Source organism: Coturnix japonica, chromosome 8 (genome assembly GCF_001577835.2).
Source record: "Coturnix japonica isolate 7356 chromosome 8, Coturnix japonica 2.1, whole genome shotgun sequence".
Taxonomy (NCBI): Eukaryota; Metazoa; Chordata; class Aves; order Galliformes; family Phasianidae; genus Coturnix; species Coturnix japonica.
In genome coordinates, this window is record NC_029523.1 from 14187744 (window position 1) to 14203047 (window position 15304).

General features: G+C 46.4%; 1 protein-coding gene across 2 annotated transcripts in view; it reads left to right on the forward strand.

The window, feature by feature from the left end:
- Nucleotides 1–5389: 5389 nt before the first annotated feature.
- DDAH1 (dimethylarginine dimethylaminohydrolase 1) overlaps nt 5390–15304 on the forward strand; it is a 50027-nt gene continuing 40112 nt past the window's right edge. Inside the window, exon 1 of one of the 2 annotated variants that reach the window (XM_032446352.1) lies at nt 5390–5682. In XM_032446352.1, coding sequence (XP_032302243.1) covers nt 5512–5682 — 171 coding nt within the window. In that variant the 5' untranslated portion in view covers nt 5390–5511. Of the gene's footprint in view, nt 5683–5823; nt 6208–15304 lie in introns of those variants that run through there. The other variant, XM_015870178.2, reaches the window with a different exon arrangement.

The window sequence follows — 15304 nt, forward strand, 5'->3', positions numbered from 1 at the left end:
TGTTCTCAGGGAGCTGGCCACTGGAAAGAATAGAAAATACAAACCAAGAAATGCTACAGCCAAATGTCACTGAATCTCACTGCTGAGGTCACAAGGGCTTTTCAGGCAATGAAAGGAAAGGACAGCTTGCCACACCTGCAGGGTGCTGCCAGCTGGTCAGCTGGCTTCCTAGAAAAGGAAAATGGAGGCTTAGGATAAATATTAAAAAGCAACTCAAGCCACTTTGCAAAGGGTCTGGGCCCTTTAGAAAATATTAACCTGTATCAGTCAGCATTTTTAGTCTCTTGTGGTTTTTTTTAGAGATTAAAGGTATATTTTTGATGGAGGACTGGAGGAAAGAAAACACAGCACATCCATCATCCTTGCCATATCAGTGCCTCCTTGGTTCAGGAGCTGTGGCTTTCCAAAGAGTACCTCCCACCCATACCTCCAGGAACCTTTGTGTCCTTCCCTGTCCACAGGGGCACTTGCAGCACTGCCTGGGCAGCACCTCTGCACCACATCACAGCTTTACATTCTTGAGACCCACTGAAAAACAGCTGCATAAGTGCAAATTGCATGAGCCATCCCTCTTTGTACTACCAGTGCTGCTAATTCCTTGTCAAGCTGATAAAACAGCATATGTAATTAAAAATGCTGTCTGATACCAGCAAAAGGTCTTACTGGCTGATTTTTCCAGGGCAGCCACAATAAGAGCAAATTACAAAGCACTTACTCTGACTGTCTCCTCTTTCTCTTGTGGGTGGCATAGTGTTTGTGGCGTATTGCTGGGAAGTGTATCCTTCGGGGAAACAGATTGTGCTATTCTTTTCTGTAACAGAGATGTCAGATACTGTAATTCAGCACAAATTCCCACAGATTACCAGTCTCACTTTTTAGTCTTGATTGTAAGAAGTACCTAACCCAGGCTATTTTTGTGTGTGTGTGTGTAATTGAACAAGAGATTCTTCCCCTTCAGAGAAAGAATGGCAGAGGTGCACGTAAGGCATGGTGCAGGTGAGGATACATGAGCACAGCACAGAAATCATCAGAATTCTGCAGCTTTCCCTCAAATAATCTGTTTGCTCAGCCAAGTAAATCCAAAAGCTGATCCTATTGGTAGCAGTGCAACCTATTGTAACAAAACATGTGGGAAGACTATAAATGCCAGGAATGCTCTGAGTTTCTGAGTTTTGCCCAGGCCCCCTGGTGCCATAAGTCATGGCAACAATGCTGCCAAAGCTGATTGTAAAGAATCACCCTTTGACAGTGTTGTCTCCCAACAGCTGCTTAGCTGTCAGCTCAGGGAAATTCTTCCTTCTCTGGAGTATGCAAAATGCCAGCTGAGGCCCAGTTATCTTATCCCATATCAGACAAAACAAATACTGTGGACCAGCTAGATACTGGATTAATCTGACCCTTGCTAGACTCCATGAGATAGCTTGGGTTCAGCTCAGGCAAGGGAAAATGCTGCTCCCCAAAAGGATTTCTTTGTGTTCTGGCAGATGCACTGCGGATTTACACCATCCAGAAAGGACTAGTCACCCAAGAGCAGCCTGTTACATGCCAAGCTGAGGATGTCCAACATTTGGGAAATGTAAAGTGCTCTGGAGCCTGTCCATGCTTTATACACCAGGGTAAAATTAAGTGAGGTGATACATTGTCTAAACTGCTGATCTTTACTCCTGCTAAATGAGGAGCCCAACCACTTATTTAGTAAAAATACTGTTCAATAGAGTCACAGTGTTATTTTGCGTTACAGAGCAAAAACTGGACGTTACTGTCAATTACCTCGGTGAGAACTTCTTTGGGTCATTTTTTATGTATCTAAGGCAGGATTAAAATAAGGTTTTATCTTTTATGGCTGTGAGCAAGACTCAGTCCTGTGCCCTCACTATCAGAATGAAAGACCCATTGATCATAATGGAAGATTTTCCTGCAAAGTGTCTGCTGCTGTTATAACAGCATTTGGATATGGAGTACTTGCTCAGTCTTGTATTGAGGTGAAGAATCTCTAAAATTTCTTCTCCTTGAAAAATGTGAAATTCAGTATCTCTTTATCTGCCCGGTACAGATCCAGCCACCACTGTAAGAAGCGCTGGGTGCTTGGTGGCCTTCTTGCCCATGGTCTTCAGTTCCTCAAGTTTCAGGCAGCATTTCATTATGGTGTGAGACATGTTCAGTAAAGGCGAACATTAGGGCCAGAGGTGCTGTTCCTGCATCTGCAAGCAATGGGAAGTGATGTTCGAGGTAGCCTTGTAGCATGTCTGAGCAATCAGCTGTGTGGTATACCTTTGTGTTCAGCAGTGATCTAGATTTTCTTGTCATGGTCCCTTAGACTGTTCAACAGTAGTGGCCAGCTGTGACCATTCACCTAGAATTGTACTAGGGGCTTGTGCATTTGGTAGACATTAGGGGACTTCAGAATCATCATTACAAAGCTGATTTCACTAAAATTATCAGTTATTTCTGGTGTAACAGTGATAATAGAACAACAGGACTGGAACAGACCTTCCCTTATCCATCCTTCTTCCCCACCTCCAGCCCTCTGCTCCTGACAGTTTTTTTAATGACTTAAAACACCTGGTGCTGGGGCTGCCTGTTGTTTCCAGCAATCTTTTCTTCGCTCCCTGATGTTGGGATGTTTTCTTTACTCTTCATTGCAATAATCTAAGTTTCACGCTTGTCTTCAACGTGGTGGATAAGGAGGACAGATTATTCCTTGAGTCTTTGCAGCAGCTTTGTACAGAGCTGCAAACTGCTCTCAAACCATGGATGTGAAAAAAAATCTTATCAATATGCTGTCAGTGATTTTGTCAACTGGATGAATTTTGCTCTGTTTATTGATGACTTCTCTGTCATACATTTTAAGCCATATCTTCTCTTTCAGTGTCTGTTGCATTCTCCTAAAAGCGAATGCACTATTCACATATGCCTCTGCAAATGTATTTTGCAAAGCAATTTTCTTGTCACTGTCACTGCCAGCAGACAACTCCGTGTAGTGTCAGTCAAAAATAATAATAAAATAGATTTGCATTCTTTTCTGCATTTCCTGTATGAAGTGTTCTTCCACATACCATTTTCTATGATATTGCTTGAGTGGTCTGCATTATATCTTCTGATATGAGAGCTGTTTCCATCATTTTGTATGAATTCCATAAACGATGCAGCTTTCTTCTTGCTGGGAGGCAGCTTTGCTCTGTTATAGTAGTCGCTCCAGCAGGACAAAGTTACTGGGAGCTTGCTGGATATATAGCAACGTAGACAATAAATACTATGTAGATGACTGAAGCTGAGCCACTTTGTACTATTGCGTATGATTAATTTTGAACTCTTGCAAAACTGTGTGAACACGTTTTATTGCATGATGCTAATTGTGAGTAAACTGATATTTTGTTAAATTTATTATAAATATGCACAATTTTCCTCTGGCTGCATCTGTTCCTAGGTTGCTCATGATGCCTCTCTATTCAACAGAAATAACAGAACAATCATGATCAGCAAACAGTTCTCCATTTTTATGTACAATGCTCCTCTTTCTAAATTTGTGAAACAACACAGGGTTTCTTACTGTAGTAATTATTTCTGCAACCTTGCTCTAAATAGATAACATCGTGTATTTCCAAGATACATAATGTTCCTTGCATGCCTCTGTGCATACAACATTTCCCCTTCCTCTGGCCCTATCCCCCATGGCAGGGTGTGCAGAAGATGCTAGAGATGACACCTGGCCAGCTCCCATGGGCCACCTGAGACCTGGTCAGTGTCAGTGCCTCCAGGGCAAACCACATTGTCCTGTCATAGAAGTGCAGAAATGATCCCAAGGAGGTACCCTAACATGTTTTCAAACTGCACAAAGATAGCAGTGCTTTCTCTTCTGTCTAAAAGTCATGCTAAAAGAACAAAACCGAACCAAAGATTGACAATGGCCACATCCCAAATCTGTAATGAGTAAAAATAGGCTCTATGGCTGTGGAAGAACTGCACATTACACTCTGCAAGCTACTGAATACTATATACCAGAAGGAGTACAATACCATCTGTAGTTGTTTCTCAAGAATTTCAAGCATCCAAAATGATGGCAGCTCAATTGCCTGCCCATTTGTTTAAAGAGAGTAATATTTGCACATTATTCAGTGAATCACCGTTATTCAAACAACTGCGCCTCAGCACGCTACATAAAGGCAGCCGTTACAGGGCGTATGGAGAACGTGTGAGAAATGCAGATGAACATCAAGACAGCTGCCATTTTAGAAGCACACTCTGATATTTCCTTCATGTTATTTGTTAGTTATATCCCAAAACCCTGAACACGTGCCTGTGTCCACAGAAGCATGGCTAAGGCAGCTTGCCCAGCTTTTGTCTGAGCACTGAAGGGGAACACAGTGCTGTGTGTGGGCAGCCTTCTCCAAGCTTCCCTTCTGTGACCAGGGGACACCTGCCAGTAAAAATGGCTGGAAGGAATGCCCATATTCCTCTCTTCCCATCTGCTCTGGTGAGGAGAGATTACTGAGGCACTTGGGAGGGCGGCAGCATTGTTGTCATCACTGGAGCTGGTGCTGCGGACATCTCCTGCAGAGTGAGGTCTGGTGGAAAGCCAAAGTTGCTTCTGTGGGGAGCTAGAGTTGTGGAGGGTCGACTGAGGGCTCCCCTCGGCCAGGGTAGCCATGAATCAGGCAGGGGCATGGGGAAAATCTCCAGGGGGTGAGGGGGGAGGTTTAAGGGTTTCTTGTAGGGGGAGAGATAGAAAATCCCTATTGTCTCAGTCCCCAGTGCAGAGGTGGAGCAAGATGCTGGTGCCCCTACTAGCTAGTCTGCCCTGCAGAGGTAGAAATTTCAGTGCCTTAAAGGAATGAAAGATCACGACAAGCTCTCCTGACAAACAGTCCTGTAGAGTCATTTGGAATTGGCTGCGCTCACTTGTTCCAGATTGCATTTAGAAGTGCCTTCCTTTGTGGGAGATCTTGCATGTGCTGTTAGGGACAAACCACTGGCCCCAGGGGAGCAGGTTGCTGCGGGCGGGCACTGTGGGGCTACTACCAGGCTACTACAAGAAGCATGGGAAGATGCAGGTGTCTGAATTTTGTGGATGTGCTACCGTGGTTATGAAGATCATTGTGCAGGGAGATACTGTTACAGAAATGACCTTACGCCCAAGCAAGTGCTAGAACACTTTGATACGAATCAGGGGCTTTGCCTCTGACAGGAACATTAAGGAAAAAAACATCGTGGCCTTCAGGCTGATAACCAGAATGACCACATACCGCTTCGGGGACAGCTGGAACTCTCTCCCACCACCTCCCACATGCCGGGAGCTGCCCACAGTGCCGGCAGATGGGCCGACGAGCGTAACACAGTGGCTACAGCTCAGAGGCCGGCTCCTTCAGCGGGAGAGCAGCCCCAGGTCCCTACGGCAAACATCGCGCTGCCTCCCGCAGCCGTCGCCTCCCGGCCCCAGCGAGGCACCTGCACAGGCGGTGTCACGGGGAACACGGAGCCTTCGAAAGTCGATGACCGCCCGTCGATTCAGTGATGCCGGGCACGTGGCACCCCAAGCCCCAACGCTGCGGAACCGGAGCAGCCCCAGCAGCTCAACCCGGGACCGAGCTTCGGGTCGGACCGAACCCCAGAGACCCGCTGGCCGAACCCTGGCTCAGCCCCCTCGATGCCGCGAGGGTCCCAGCGCCGCCGCCCACCGCCCAGGTAAGCGGCGCCCCTCGGGGGGCGGCCAATGGAGCTGCCCGGCCGCCTCCGCCAGCCAATGGGAGCGCGCTTGGCTGCGGCCCCATGGAAATATGCCTGGTGGGGAGCCAATGGGGCGCGGCCGGGCCGCGGGCGGCGCTTTATCAGCTGCCGGGGCCGGCGGTGGCGGCAGCCGCGCGGAGCCGGGTCGCTCGGATCCTGCCGCGTCCCCGCACAGTCATGGCCGGGCTGGGCGGCGGCCCCGCCGCCTTCGGGCGCTGTACGCACGCCGTGGTGCGGGCGCTGCCCGAGTCGCTGTGTCGGCAGGCGCTGCGCAGCACGGCGGGCCCCGAGGTGGACTTCGCTCGAGCGGAGCGGGAGCATCAGCTGTATGTGGGCGTGCTGCGGGGCAAGCTGGGGCTGCAGGTGCTGGAGCTGCCGGCCGACGAGAGCCTCCCCGACTGCGTCTTCGTGGAGGACGCGGCCGTAGTCTGCGAGGAGACGGCGCTGCTCACCCGCCCGGGCGCGCCCAGCCGCAGGAAGGAGGTACGGTACGGTACAGTACGGTGCGGTACGGTACGGGGCGGTGCGGGTGTCCGAGCCGTGCCGGGGTGCGGCGGGGTCCGCCCGTCCCCGCTGAGGCGGCACCGCGGGGCTCCTCCCAGCCCCGCCGCCCCCCGGAGGCTTCGGCCCGCAGGTGCCCGGAGCGCGGCCGTGGTCAGCGCCGCGCTGTCCCTGTGCGAGCCATGACTCATCTCGGCCCTTCGCGGCCGCGTGGGCTCCCGGCGGCGGAGTCGCGCCCTTCGCGTGGGTCACCGCGAAGCCGTGTGAGTGTGTGGCGGTGCTGCCGCTCCGTTCGGCCCCGAGCCCATCTTCGTGGCGTGCTGGGCTGCGGGCGGTGCTACAGGTGCCCGAGGGCCTCACCCATCCCCTGCCCGGGGATCTGCTCCCTGCGCTGGACCGCGTGCCTGCAGCCCCTGCGTGGGCCCCGCGTGCTGAGCGGGTGCAGCTGCTCAGCCTGGCTCGGGTGTGCTCAGGGCTCCGCATTCTGCCCACCCAGGAGGTGGTCTGCTGGGCAGTGAAGTGCCACCCATCTGTTTCCTCGAGGAGCAGAGAAGGGAGTCAAGCAGCTCGCCCATATCTAGGTTGCAGGACTGTTGTGCTGACTTCTTGCCTCCCTGCTGGCAGGTTTTGGGGTGACTCTCTTTGTCCCCACGCTTGTTCCTGGGATGCCACTGCTGTGGGCTTGTGATACGCAGCCACCCACTGACATGCCTGGGGCTGAGGGGAGGCTTCTTTGGGCCACAGTGAAGTGTGTAATGGTCTGTATGGCTCTGAGTCTTTCTGATGTGATGCCCTAGTAATTCTAGTAATAAAGTTCATCTGAATTTTGTCCAACAGTGAGTCTGAGGTATTGTACAGCTCTTGCACATATGCTTTTCCCTGTGCATACATGTGTATCTGCTGCTTCAAACACACCTGGATGCTCTTAAAGGGAGCAGCACTAGAGCCAAGTGTGCATGCCACGTGCTGCTTCCAGGAGCTGTCAAGGCCCAAGGGGGCTTGTGCAGGTCATTTGCTGTGAGTCACTGATGTGTACTGTGAGAGTCTTCAGGAGGAACTGCTCTATTATCAATTGCTCCCTGTACTAACTCAGATGTGTCTCCGTGGAGTGGTGTTGGCTCTGCTCTGCCTGGGTGTGTTTGACAGCCCATAAGCATTTTGGGCAGAAAGGGGTGCTGGGTTATGTTATACAGATGGCAGGAGGTGGGACACGTGCAACCAGAGCACCAGCAGAATGCAAGAGGCAGCATTTCTTTGTCCACTTAGAGATCTCACATTCTGCCGACACAGAGGGAATACAAAGGGACATGATAGGACAGCAGAACTGAATGGGCTAGTGGCTATAACTTTGCTGTTTGTTGTTTGAGGTGATTTAAGGAAATATATATGACAAGGAATAAAATGGTGTAGGTTACACCTTTATACAGGGAATCAAGTTGTTTTCTTCTCCTTTCAACGTCACTGGCTGTTCTGGTTCAGCAGAGGTAGTGGACAAAGACAACTCAAGGCTGCAGGAGTAACGGGGGGGAGAGCATTGTGGTGCCTGAGAGAAGAAGGCTGCAGGGCCCTTGAGTGAAGCACTATTGAATGTGAGTGCTTGGTAGCATTAGCTGCCTCCTGGGGTTGACAGCAACATGCTCAGCCACACATCAGTTTCATCTGATGTAGTTATTGGTGTTGTAAAACAATTTGTGTTTTTTTGTTGTTGTTGTTGTTTTTCCTTTCTTAAAGATCAGATCATGGCTTTTTTGTTACTATGTAATTCTAGATATGTTAAATTCTTTTAAATCATAATTAGATGTTATTCCTCCAGCATCCACAAAAAATTAAAAGGATTGTGCTGGAGGGGATGCATATGTTAACAGTTTATCATTGCATTACAGTTTATTGTCAGTTTGAGAATAACAGAAAATCTATTCTGCTTCTGTTCTTGTTTGTTGTTCTCTGTATGTTTGTTTTGTTGGGTTTGGTGGGTTTTTTTCTTTGCTTGGCCCATGCCTGCTGGGGTTGCTACAAGGTTCCTTATTGATAGTGCTAACTACTTTCATGAAGTAGCATTTCAGATGTGATATGAAATAAAGCTTGAACATAGTAGATTTATACTAGATACAGCAGAGCAGATTTATTTCTTTCCATGGGTGACTTGTCCAGACACAGTCATAAATCAAGAGAAAAAGCTTTGAAGCATAATTTGAACCTTATTAGTTTTCTTGAATGATGGTGCGATCACTCCCATGAGCTTTCTGTGAGTTAAAGGAAAAATAAAATAAAAAATTGAACAAGCATCCTCTTAAAACTAACAATGCAGTGTAGTGCTTGTCTGAACATGTGACTAAATTATTTATAACAGTTTGCTCTCCAGGGAGCAGCACAACTACAGCAGTGCTTTATGGAGAGATGGGGAGAAGATGGCGGGCAGCAGCATGCCATGCAGATCTAGGGCTGCCTTACTGCTAAGGGAAGGCCTGGCTGACACACATGTTGAGGACTGTACTGCAGAGAAATACAGTGGGTCTGGTGGGCAGCAGGCTGAATGTGAGCCTGCATCATGTGCCCCTGCGGTAGAGATGGCCTACAGCATCCCAGTCTGTACCAATGAGCAGAACCAGTAGGCTGAGGAAAGTGTTCTACTCTGCACTTGTTAAACAGCATTGATAGGCTGTGTCCCAATTTGGTTTTTCTTCTTAGTGTAAGAAAGAGATGGACCAACAGCACACTCACTGGAAAGTTGCTCAGGGGCTGAAGCACAGCCTGAGGCAACTGGACCTGCTCCACTTGGAGAAAAAGTAGCTCAGGAGGCCTAAGGGCAATCCCCTGGTATCTACATGGATTATCAAGAACAGAGGCACAGCATTTCATTGTGTGTGGCAGGATAATGGGACAGTGGGTGTAGACTGGAGCGTGAGGGTTTAATGGGATAGCGAGAAGGCTTTTTTGCAGTGGGGACAGCCAAGCAGTAAAATGAGGACCTGGAAAAGCTGCTCTGCCACCATCTATGAAGGCTTTCAAGACTTGACTGGATAAAGCCCAGAGAAGGATGGTCTGTTCTGATAGCTGGTCCTGCTTTGAGAGGAGATTGGCTTCTGGTCGGATTGATCCACTTACAGACAATTGTAAGGACACAACCTCATGAAACTGGTTTCTTCATGCTGCTTCTGGAGGACTCTACTGCTAACCCATCTGGCTTGGCCAGCCTGGTGTGTTTGTGTGCATGGGGCCGCTTTAGTGCCTTGTCACTTGCACTGTCACTGGCTGTCAGAGGGGAGGAGGATGGTTGGAATCCACGTACAGTACCAGTTTCTCAAAGAGCATTTTCTTATTCTTTTTATGTAACACAAGCATAACCCATGAATACTTCAAGAGAGTGGCTGACGCATGCTTGGCTTAACCCAGTTAATATGAAGCTTGTCTGTTGAGTAAGTGTTTGTGCCCTGAACCTCCCGCAGTGCAGGAGAGCTGTTCCAGCTGGTGCTGCAACTAGGCAGGGCTCTCTTGTCCCTTCTTTTACCTGTATGGGCTGCAGGCTACCCTACTGTTTCAGTGGCTTGTGTCCAGGCAGCTCGTCACCAGGCATGTGGTAGGTCAGGCTTTGTAGCCTGATCAGAGCAATGATGAAGGATGTGGGGACACTCATAGTGCATCCGAAAGAGAGCAGCCTGGCTGAATATGCAGCTGGAGCAGTTCTGTTTCAGGTATATAGTGCCTCCTGATAAGCTGCCTGCCAGATGTGTGAACTGAGCTGTGCTGTCTCCATCCTCGCCCATTTCATGTTGCCAAAAACCATAATGCAGTATTTAAGAACCATTGCAGCGTGTTCGTTCACTGACTAAACTCCATTTTAAGAAGGCTTGTCATCAACTGTAATGTTGTCTGTAGAAGGAAAATTTCTATAGCATCTTTAATAGCGCTGACTGAGCTTCTGTGCTTTACAGATATACTATAGGTTACCCCTCCAGCACGGCTGGATTCTTTACTGGTTGTCTGCTTGGAAAAAAATCAAGCAGCTGCTGTGGCTGTTTATTCTTGCTCCAAGTTATTGTAGGGTAGAAAAAAAAAGAGTTCAATTCAACTTGGTCATGTTCAGTGCGTACTGGGAAACAACCCAGTATATGTATATATATATTTTAGTAAAGTAGAAAAGTTGGTCATGCATTTAATGTTTTGTTTACAAGAAGCAGGGGCTTATTTCACTGCATTATGTTTCTGTGCTATCAACTTCTAAACTTATTTTAAAAATTCATAGTTTCTGGGGAGTTTAGGATTTAGTAAAAAGATAACAGCTCTTGAAGTAAGCCAGAGATGGATGGCTAATGTGGATAAGCCAGTGTTTTGTTTAGCTGTGTGCAGTTACCAGCATGCTTGATGTTTGAGTTGAGTAACTCTAATGAAAACATTGTGATCAAGTTCCAGCACCTTTTGTCCAGGCAGTGTGTTCTCAATTGTTTGTTCTGCTGGTCTAAGTTCTTCATGTCACCTTCTGAATGCACCAAAGTTAAATGTGTAGATGATCCCTGATCAGCACATTGCATTTACTGTCTAAGTTGTCTTAATGTGCTTGGGGTAGCACAAACAGCACTTGCACCATTTCTGTGCTTATGCAGGCAGATGGAAATCCAAAAGCTCAGCAGAATAGGCCCCCAATAACTCTTCTCTTCAGCTGCTGCATAGGCAAGGAAGTGTAGCTGCTGCAGAAATGATTGTGGTGAGCAATTCCTCCATTGGTGGTCAAGAAGGGAAATACTCACCCAAGAGCATCTTTTTCCCCCAGAAGACTCCCTGGGGACAACCTGTGAAGCAGCATTGCTGTAGCATAGGAGGAGGGAGAACAGGGTATGAGTAGCAGTTGAATATGTTTATCAAGTGCTGTCATCTCAGCAAGCATTGGAGGAAGCCTCCTGGTTGCCTCTTGAGCATCTTTGGGTTCTTCCTACGTCAGCTTGCTGAGTGGCTGGGCTTTGGTCTTCGAGCTTGAATGCTGGTGCTGGCAGGAGTGGTTCTCAGCCCAAGTGGCTGAGGCCTCTAAGAAAACAGGAAGCCTGCAGAGAAGCAGCCAGGTAGAAAAAGCTATCAGGGGTAAGGAGTTATATATCACTCAGGCAGATGAGATTGCATTGCTGTTGCTAAATGATAGACATCTTCTCTGTAGAATAATTGTTAATAGCAAAGCTTAGCTCAGGAGAAGTAGATTCAAGGCTCTGCTAGCTTCTGAACTTAATTAGGCTATGGGGGATTTATTTTATGGTGCGCTAGTGCATGAGAACCTGTATCTGCTGACTAATCATTTAAAGCAGCATTTCTCTGCGCAACTGGCAAAGGCCTGTCTCACTTCCATGGAGGATTAGTGCTTTCTGATCCCTAGAGAGGCGAGAGGTAAACAAAATATTTAAATAATTCATAGCTCTGTGAATTATCATAACAGACACTGGAGTTCTTGTTCATTTGCTCCGAGCCCTTTACATGCTTTTACTGTACCTAACCTGTGATGTTACTGATTAACTTTGGTGTTCTGCTTAGAAAGTTTGGTAGGAGCCTCAGGAGTACCTCTCTGCCACTGCTTGGTGCTTAAGCCAGTTGGAGAGTAAACATTATTAGAAACCTTATGTGAAAGATGCTAGAAGTAAATTAGAAATGGTGTTCAGCACCCTTCTCTTCAGACTGTTTTTACTTGAATATCTTTCCCATTTTGCACATGGTCATATGGCCTCTTCTTTTTACCACATTCTCATTCTAACTTCAAAACCACAGTGAAAGTGTAGGAGATGCTGTCTTTGGTTGTCACAGCTATTTTTAGGTGTACTGAAAACAAATGGAGAAGTCCCAGCCAAATATAGGTTTAGATGATTTTGCTGGATACCTAGGTTTTAGTTGTCTTCTGTAGAGATATTGTATGGAGAACGTTGGGAGTAAATAATTGATAGAACCAAGTGTAATGATCTTCCTCAAAGAATATGTCACTTGGACAAGTGTGCTGGGGTTGGTGCAGCTTTCTGCTGCTCATCATGGTGCATGGAAAGCAACCATGTGGCCTTCATCAGAATTTATATCAGTGCTTTCTTCAGTATGTTTTATTAGCTTTTGTGTCAGTGTCTTGGTGTTAGCATATACCTTAATTGAAAAGTAACCAGTAGAGAAGTTTCATTTTAAATAATAAAAACTCCTCTTTAATAGTACTTGAAGCAAGTTGGGGGGGGGGGGGGGGGAAAGCCAAACATTTTGATGGTATTGGATAGGCTGATATCAGGGGCGTATATAATTGATGTCTCAGTAGATGTGTGGAAGGAGTATTTCAGCCTCTTTTAGCAGTCTACTTCAAAATGAGGTTGAAATGTTTCTGTGGCCCTGCCCTTCCATCTGCTTTGTGGTTGGAGTATTGCTTTATAGTTTGGGAAGATTCTGCTTTGGTCACAGAATTCACTGCTGATGTAGCTCTGAACCTATATTAATAGGGCTGACACTGGGCAAATGATCCATGCCAAGAACTGTTCTTTTGTTTTCAATTTTGCTACTGTGATCACAGATTTAATGAAAATATTAGGAAGCAGCTTCTAGTCAAATCAATATAACTGGACCGTATTCATTATAATTGGTTTCTATCTATAGAACTGTAAAACAGTCTCACAGGATGGTCTAAGAGTAACTTGACTTTCATGCTTTTCTAACAGAGGCAGCATTTAGACTTCGTTATTAAATTGCTACATCTCAGCAATAACTTAAAGTGCTGACCAAAAGATTCAAAATAATTTGGCCCTTAAGTGCCTGTTTTTAATCTCCTCTGGACACCTATTATTATTTTGCAAGCCTGATGTCAGCTTTTGTATCTTTCTTAATCACTGCTCCTCTGGCTGTGATAAATAGTCCTTGGTGAGCTCATGGTTCAGTGCAAATGCTAAGTGCTTAAAGGTTCCGAATAACCTTAAGCATTTCCTTAGAAGAATGAAAAGAGCCTTTTCTGCTGTTCTGACTTAGACAGATGGCTTGGAGCTACCTCGCTGCTTCCCCAAGAGAATTCTGACCAGACTGTCAAATTGAAGCTAAATCTTTCTCTTTGGCAACCACTTCACTTAAAGCATCATAAAAACTAGTTTAACCACAGTCACCACTGGAGTTCTGCTTTGGGGGTTTAAAGGCAGGTTCATACTATCCCCAGTGTAAGCTGCTTGATGTGTTTTTCAGTCCTGTTCTCCCTGCAGTCCCGCAGCACCCCACACACCCTGCAAAGGAGGGCATTCATATGGAAGCTGCAGTGCTCTCTTACTCTTGGGAGGATGTTCCAGCATCTCCTGAGAGTGATGAAGCATGTGGGGGAGCTGCTGCACAGGGGCTCTGCTGCTGTCTACTGAGATGCTGTGCTACATAGAGTGAGTTCCCTGGCCGAGCTTCCTGGGCTGCCCCAGTAGCACTGTGCCAGGACATACACACAGGGAAGTATTCTACAAGTGTGTATTCTACAAATATTATTACTGTTCCATTATTGCTTTTTTATTATTTTTTTACTGATTCTTGACAATTGGTGTGGTACACAATCTTGGCCGCAGATGTGGCTTGCACTTGTTATTCCACTCATGGAGTACCCAGTGAGTTTAGTGGCTTAGTGATACAAATTAGTCTAAGGACATGTTGTCAGTTCTTCTGTGTTGTTCAGTTTTCAGAGGATTTGTTGTCTTTATCATAAGTCTCCTGGTAAGTAGTGCTGGATCAGAAATGCAGACTCGGTTTTTAGATGTCTAATAAAAACGTGAGTCACCTGTACAAAGCAAGAATCTTCATTGCCCAGAAGTTATCCCAGAGCACAGTGATTTGTGTTGCAGTCATTGCTTTTGGAAGGCTTGCATGTGTTAGTGCCTGCAGTGTGTGTGCTCCTATTATGTGTGATTATTATGGCTGGCAACTTCTGATCATTAATTGGTTAAGTGTTGTATTTAAGTACAGAGGTACATCTCTATTTAGTCAAGGTGTGTGCTGTGAGAAAGCTTCACTCTGTTGTTCTGTGATCTGGCCAGCACTAAGCACTGGTCAGCCTTGTTTCTGGGGTAAGGATGAGACCACAGCACAAGGTGACATCTTTTCTTGCTACTTCTTTTGTAGTAGTATTAGTATTTCCTTTAAAGAGAACAAATAAAACAAATGTGGTGTTTTATGGCTGAGATGTACCCAACTCAGGTTTTGTGTTCATCCAAAGTAACTGTTCACAAACAAGTTAGCTGTTCTTTGACTTTTGTTACCTTGAGTCAACAGCAAAAACAAACACATACATCAAATATAGCTTGTTTGAGACTTGCAGAATTCATTTTCGCTTCAGTAGAAAGTCAATGCTTGGAACTGTCTTCAAAAAATAATTGTGATAATTTGTTTCTGGAAGGGTTGCATGTGTTAATAGTAAAGGAGCTGGCTCTTTACATCTGTCTCTGAATGCCAGCTGAAGTTCTCTGGCAAGATCAAATCCTCTTTCTCAGCTCAGCCCCAGCTGGCCACCATACCGAGCTGAAACAAGACCTGCCACACAATTGGTTGTTCATAGCAGCGTTGTGATATTTTTCTGGATTTGTCTTTTCTTCTCTGGAAAGAAGTGTAACATGAAAGCTGTCTTTTTTTCCTCCCATGCCCCACAGACTGATCTCTCTGACCAGGAGTCCTGTGTATACCTCCTTCTCTTCACTGCTGTGTGGTTGGTGTCCTTTGTGTTGCAGTCCAGAAGTTATGGAGGTGATCATCTCCATCCAAACCCATGTGATCAGTTAACTGGAAAAGTCAATGGCTTATAGATGGAGCCAGGCTTTGGCATGTCCAGAAATAGCAAACTGTTTCGTTGTTTTAAGTGTACTTTATAGTCTGGAATTTACTGCTAAACATTTACCTGTTTGTAAAGGTGAGAGATATTTACTAGTCCTACAGAAGATCATTTTCCAGATAATTAAAGTGATTTGGAGAGTGTGAAATTCTAGCTGCCTATCTTGGAAACACAGCGTAAGCAGAAAAGGTATGGCTGATATGGGGCAAGAAGATCTTGATGCAGTTCAGGGTTGTGCGAAGGTAAGGCTAATTAAATAAATGCCTTTGTCTGGAAAATCTATTTTAGGCA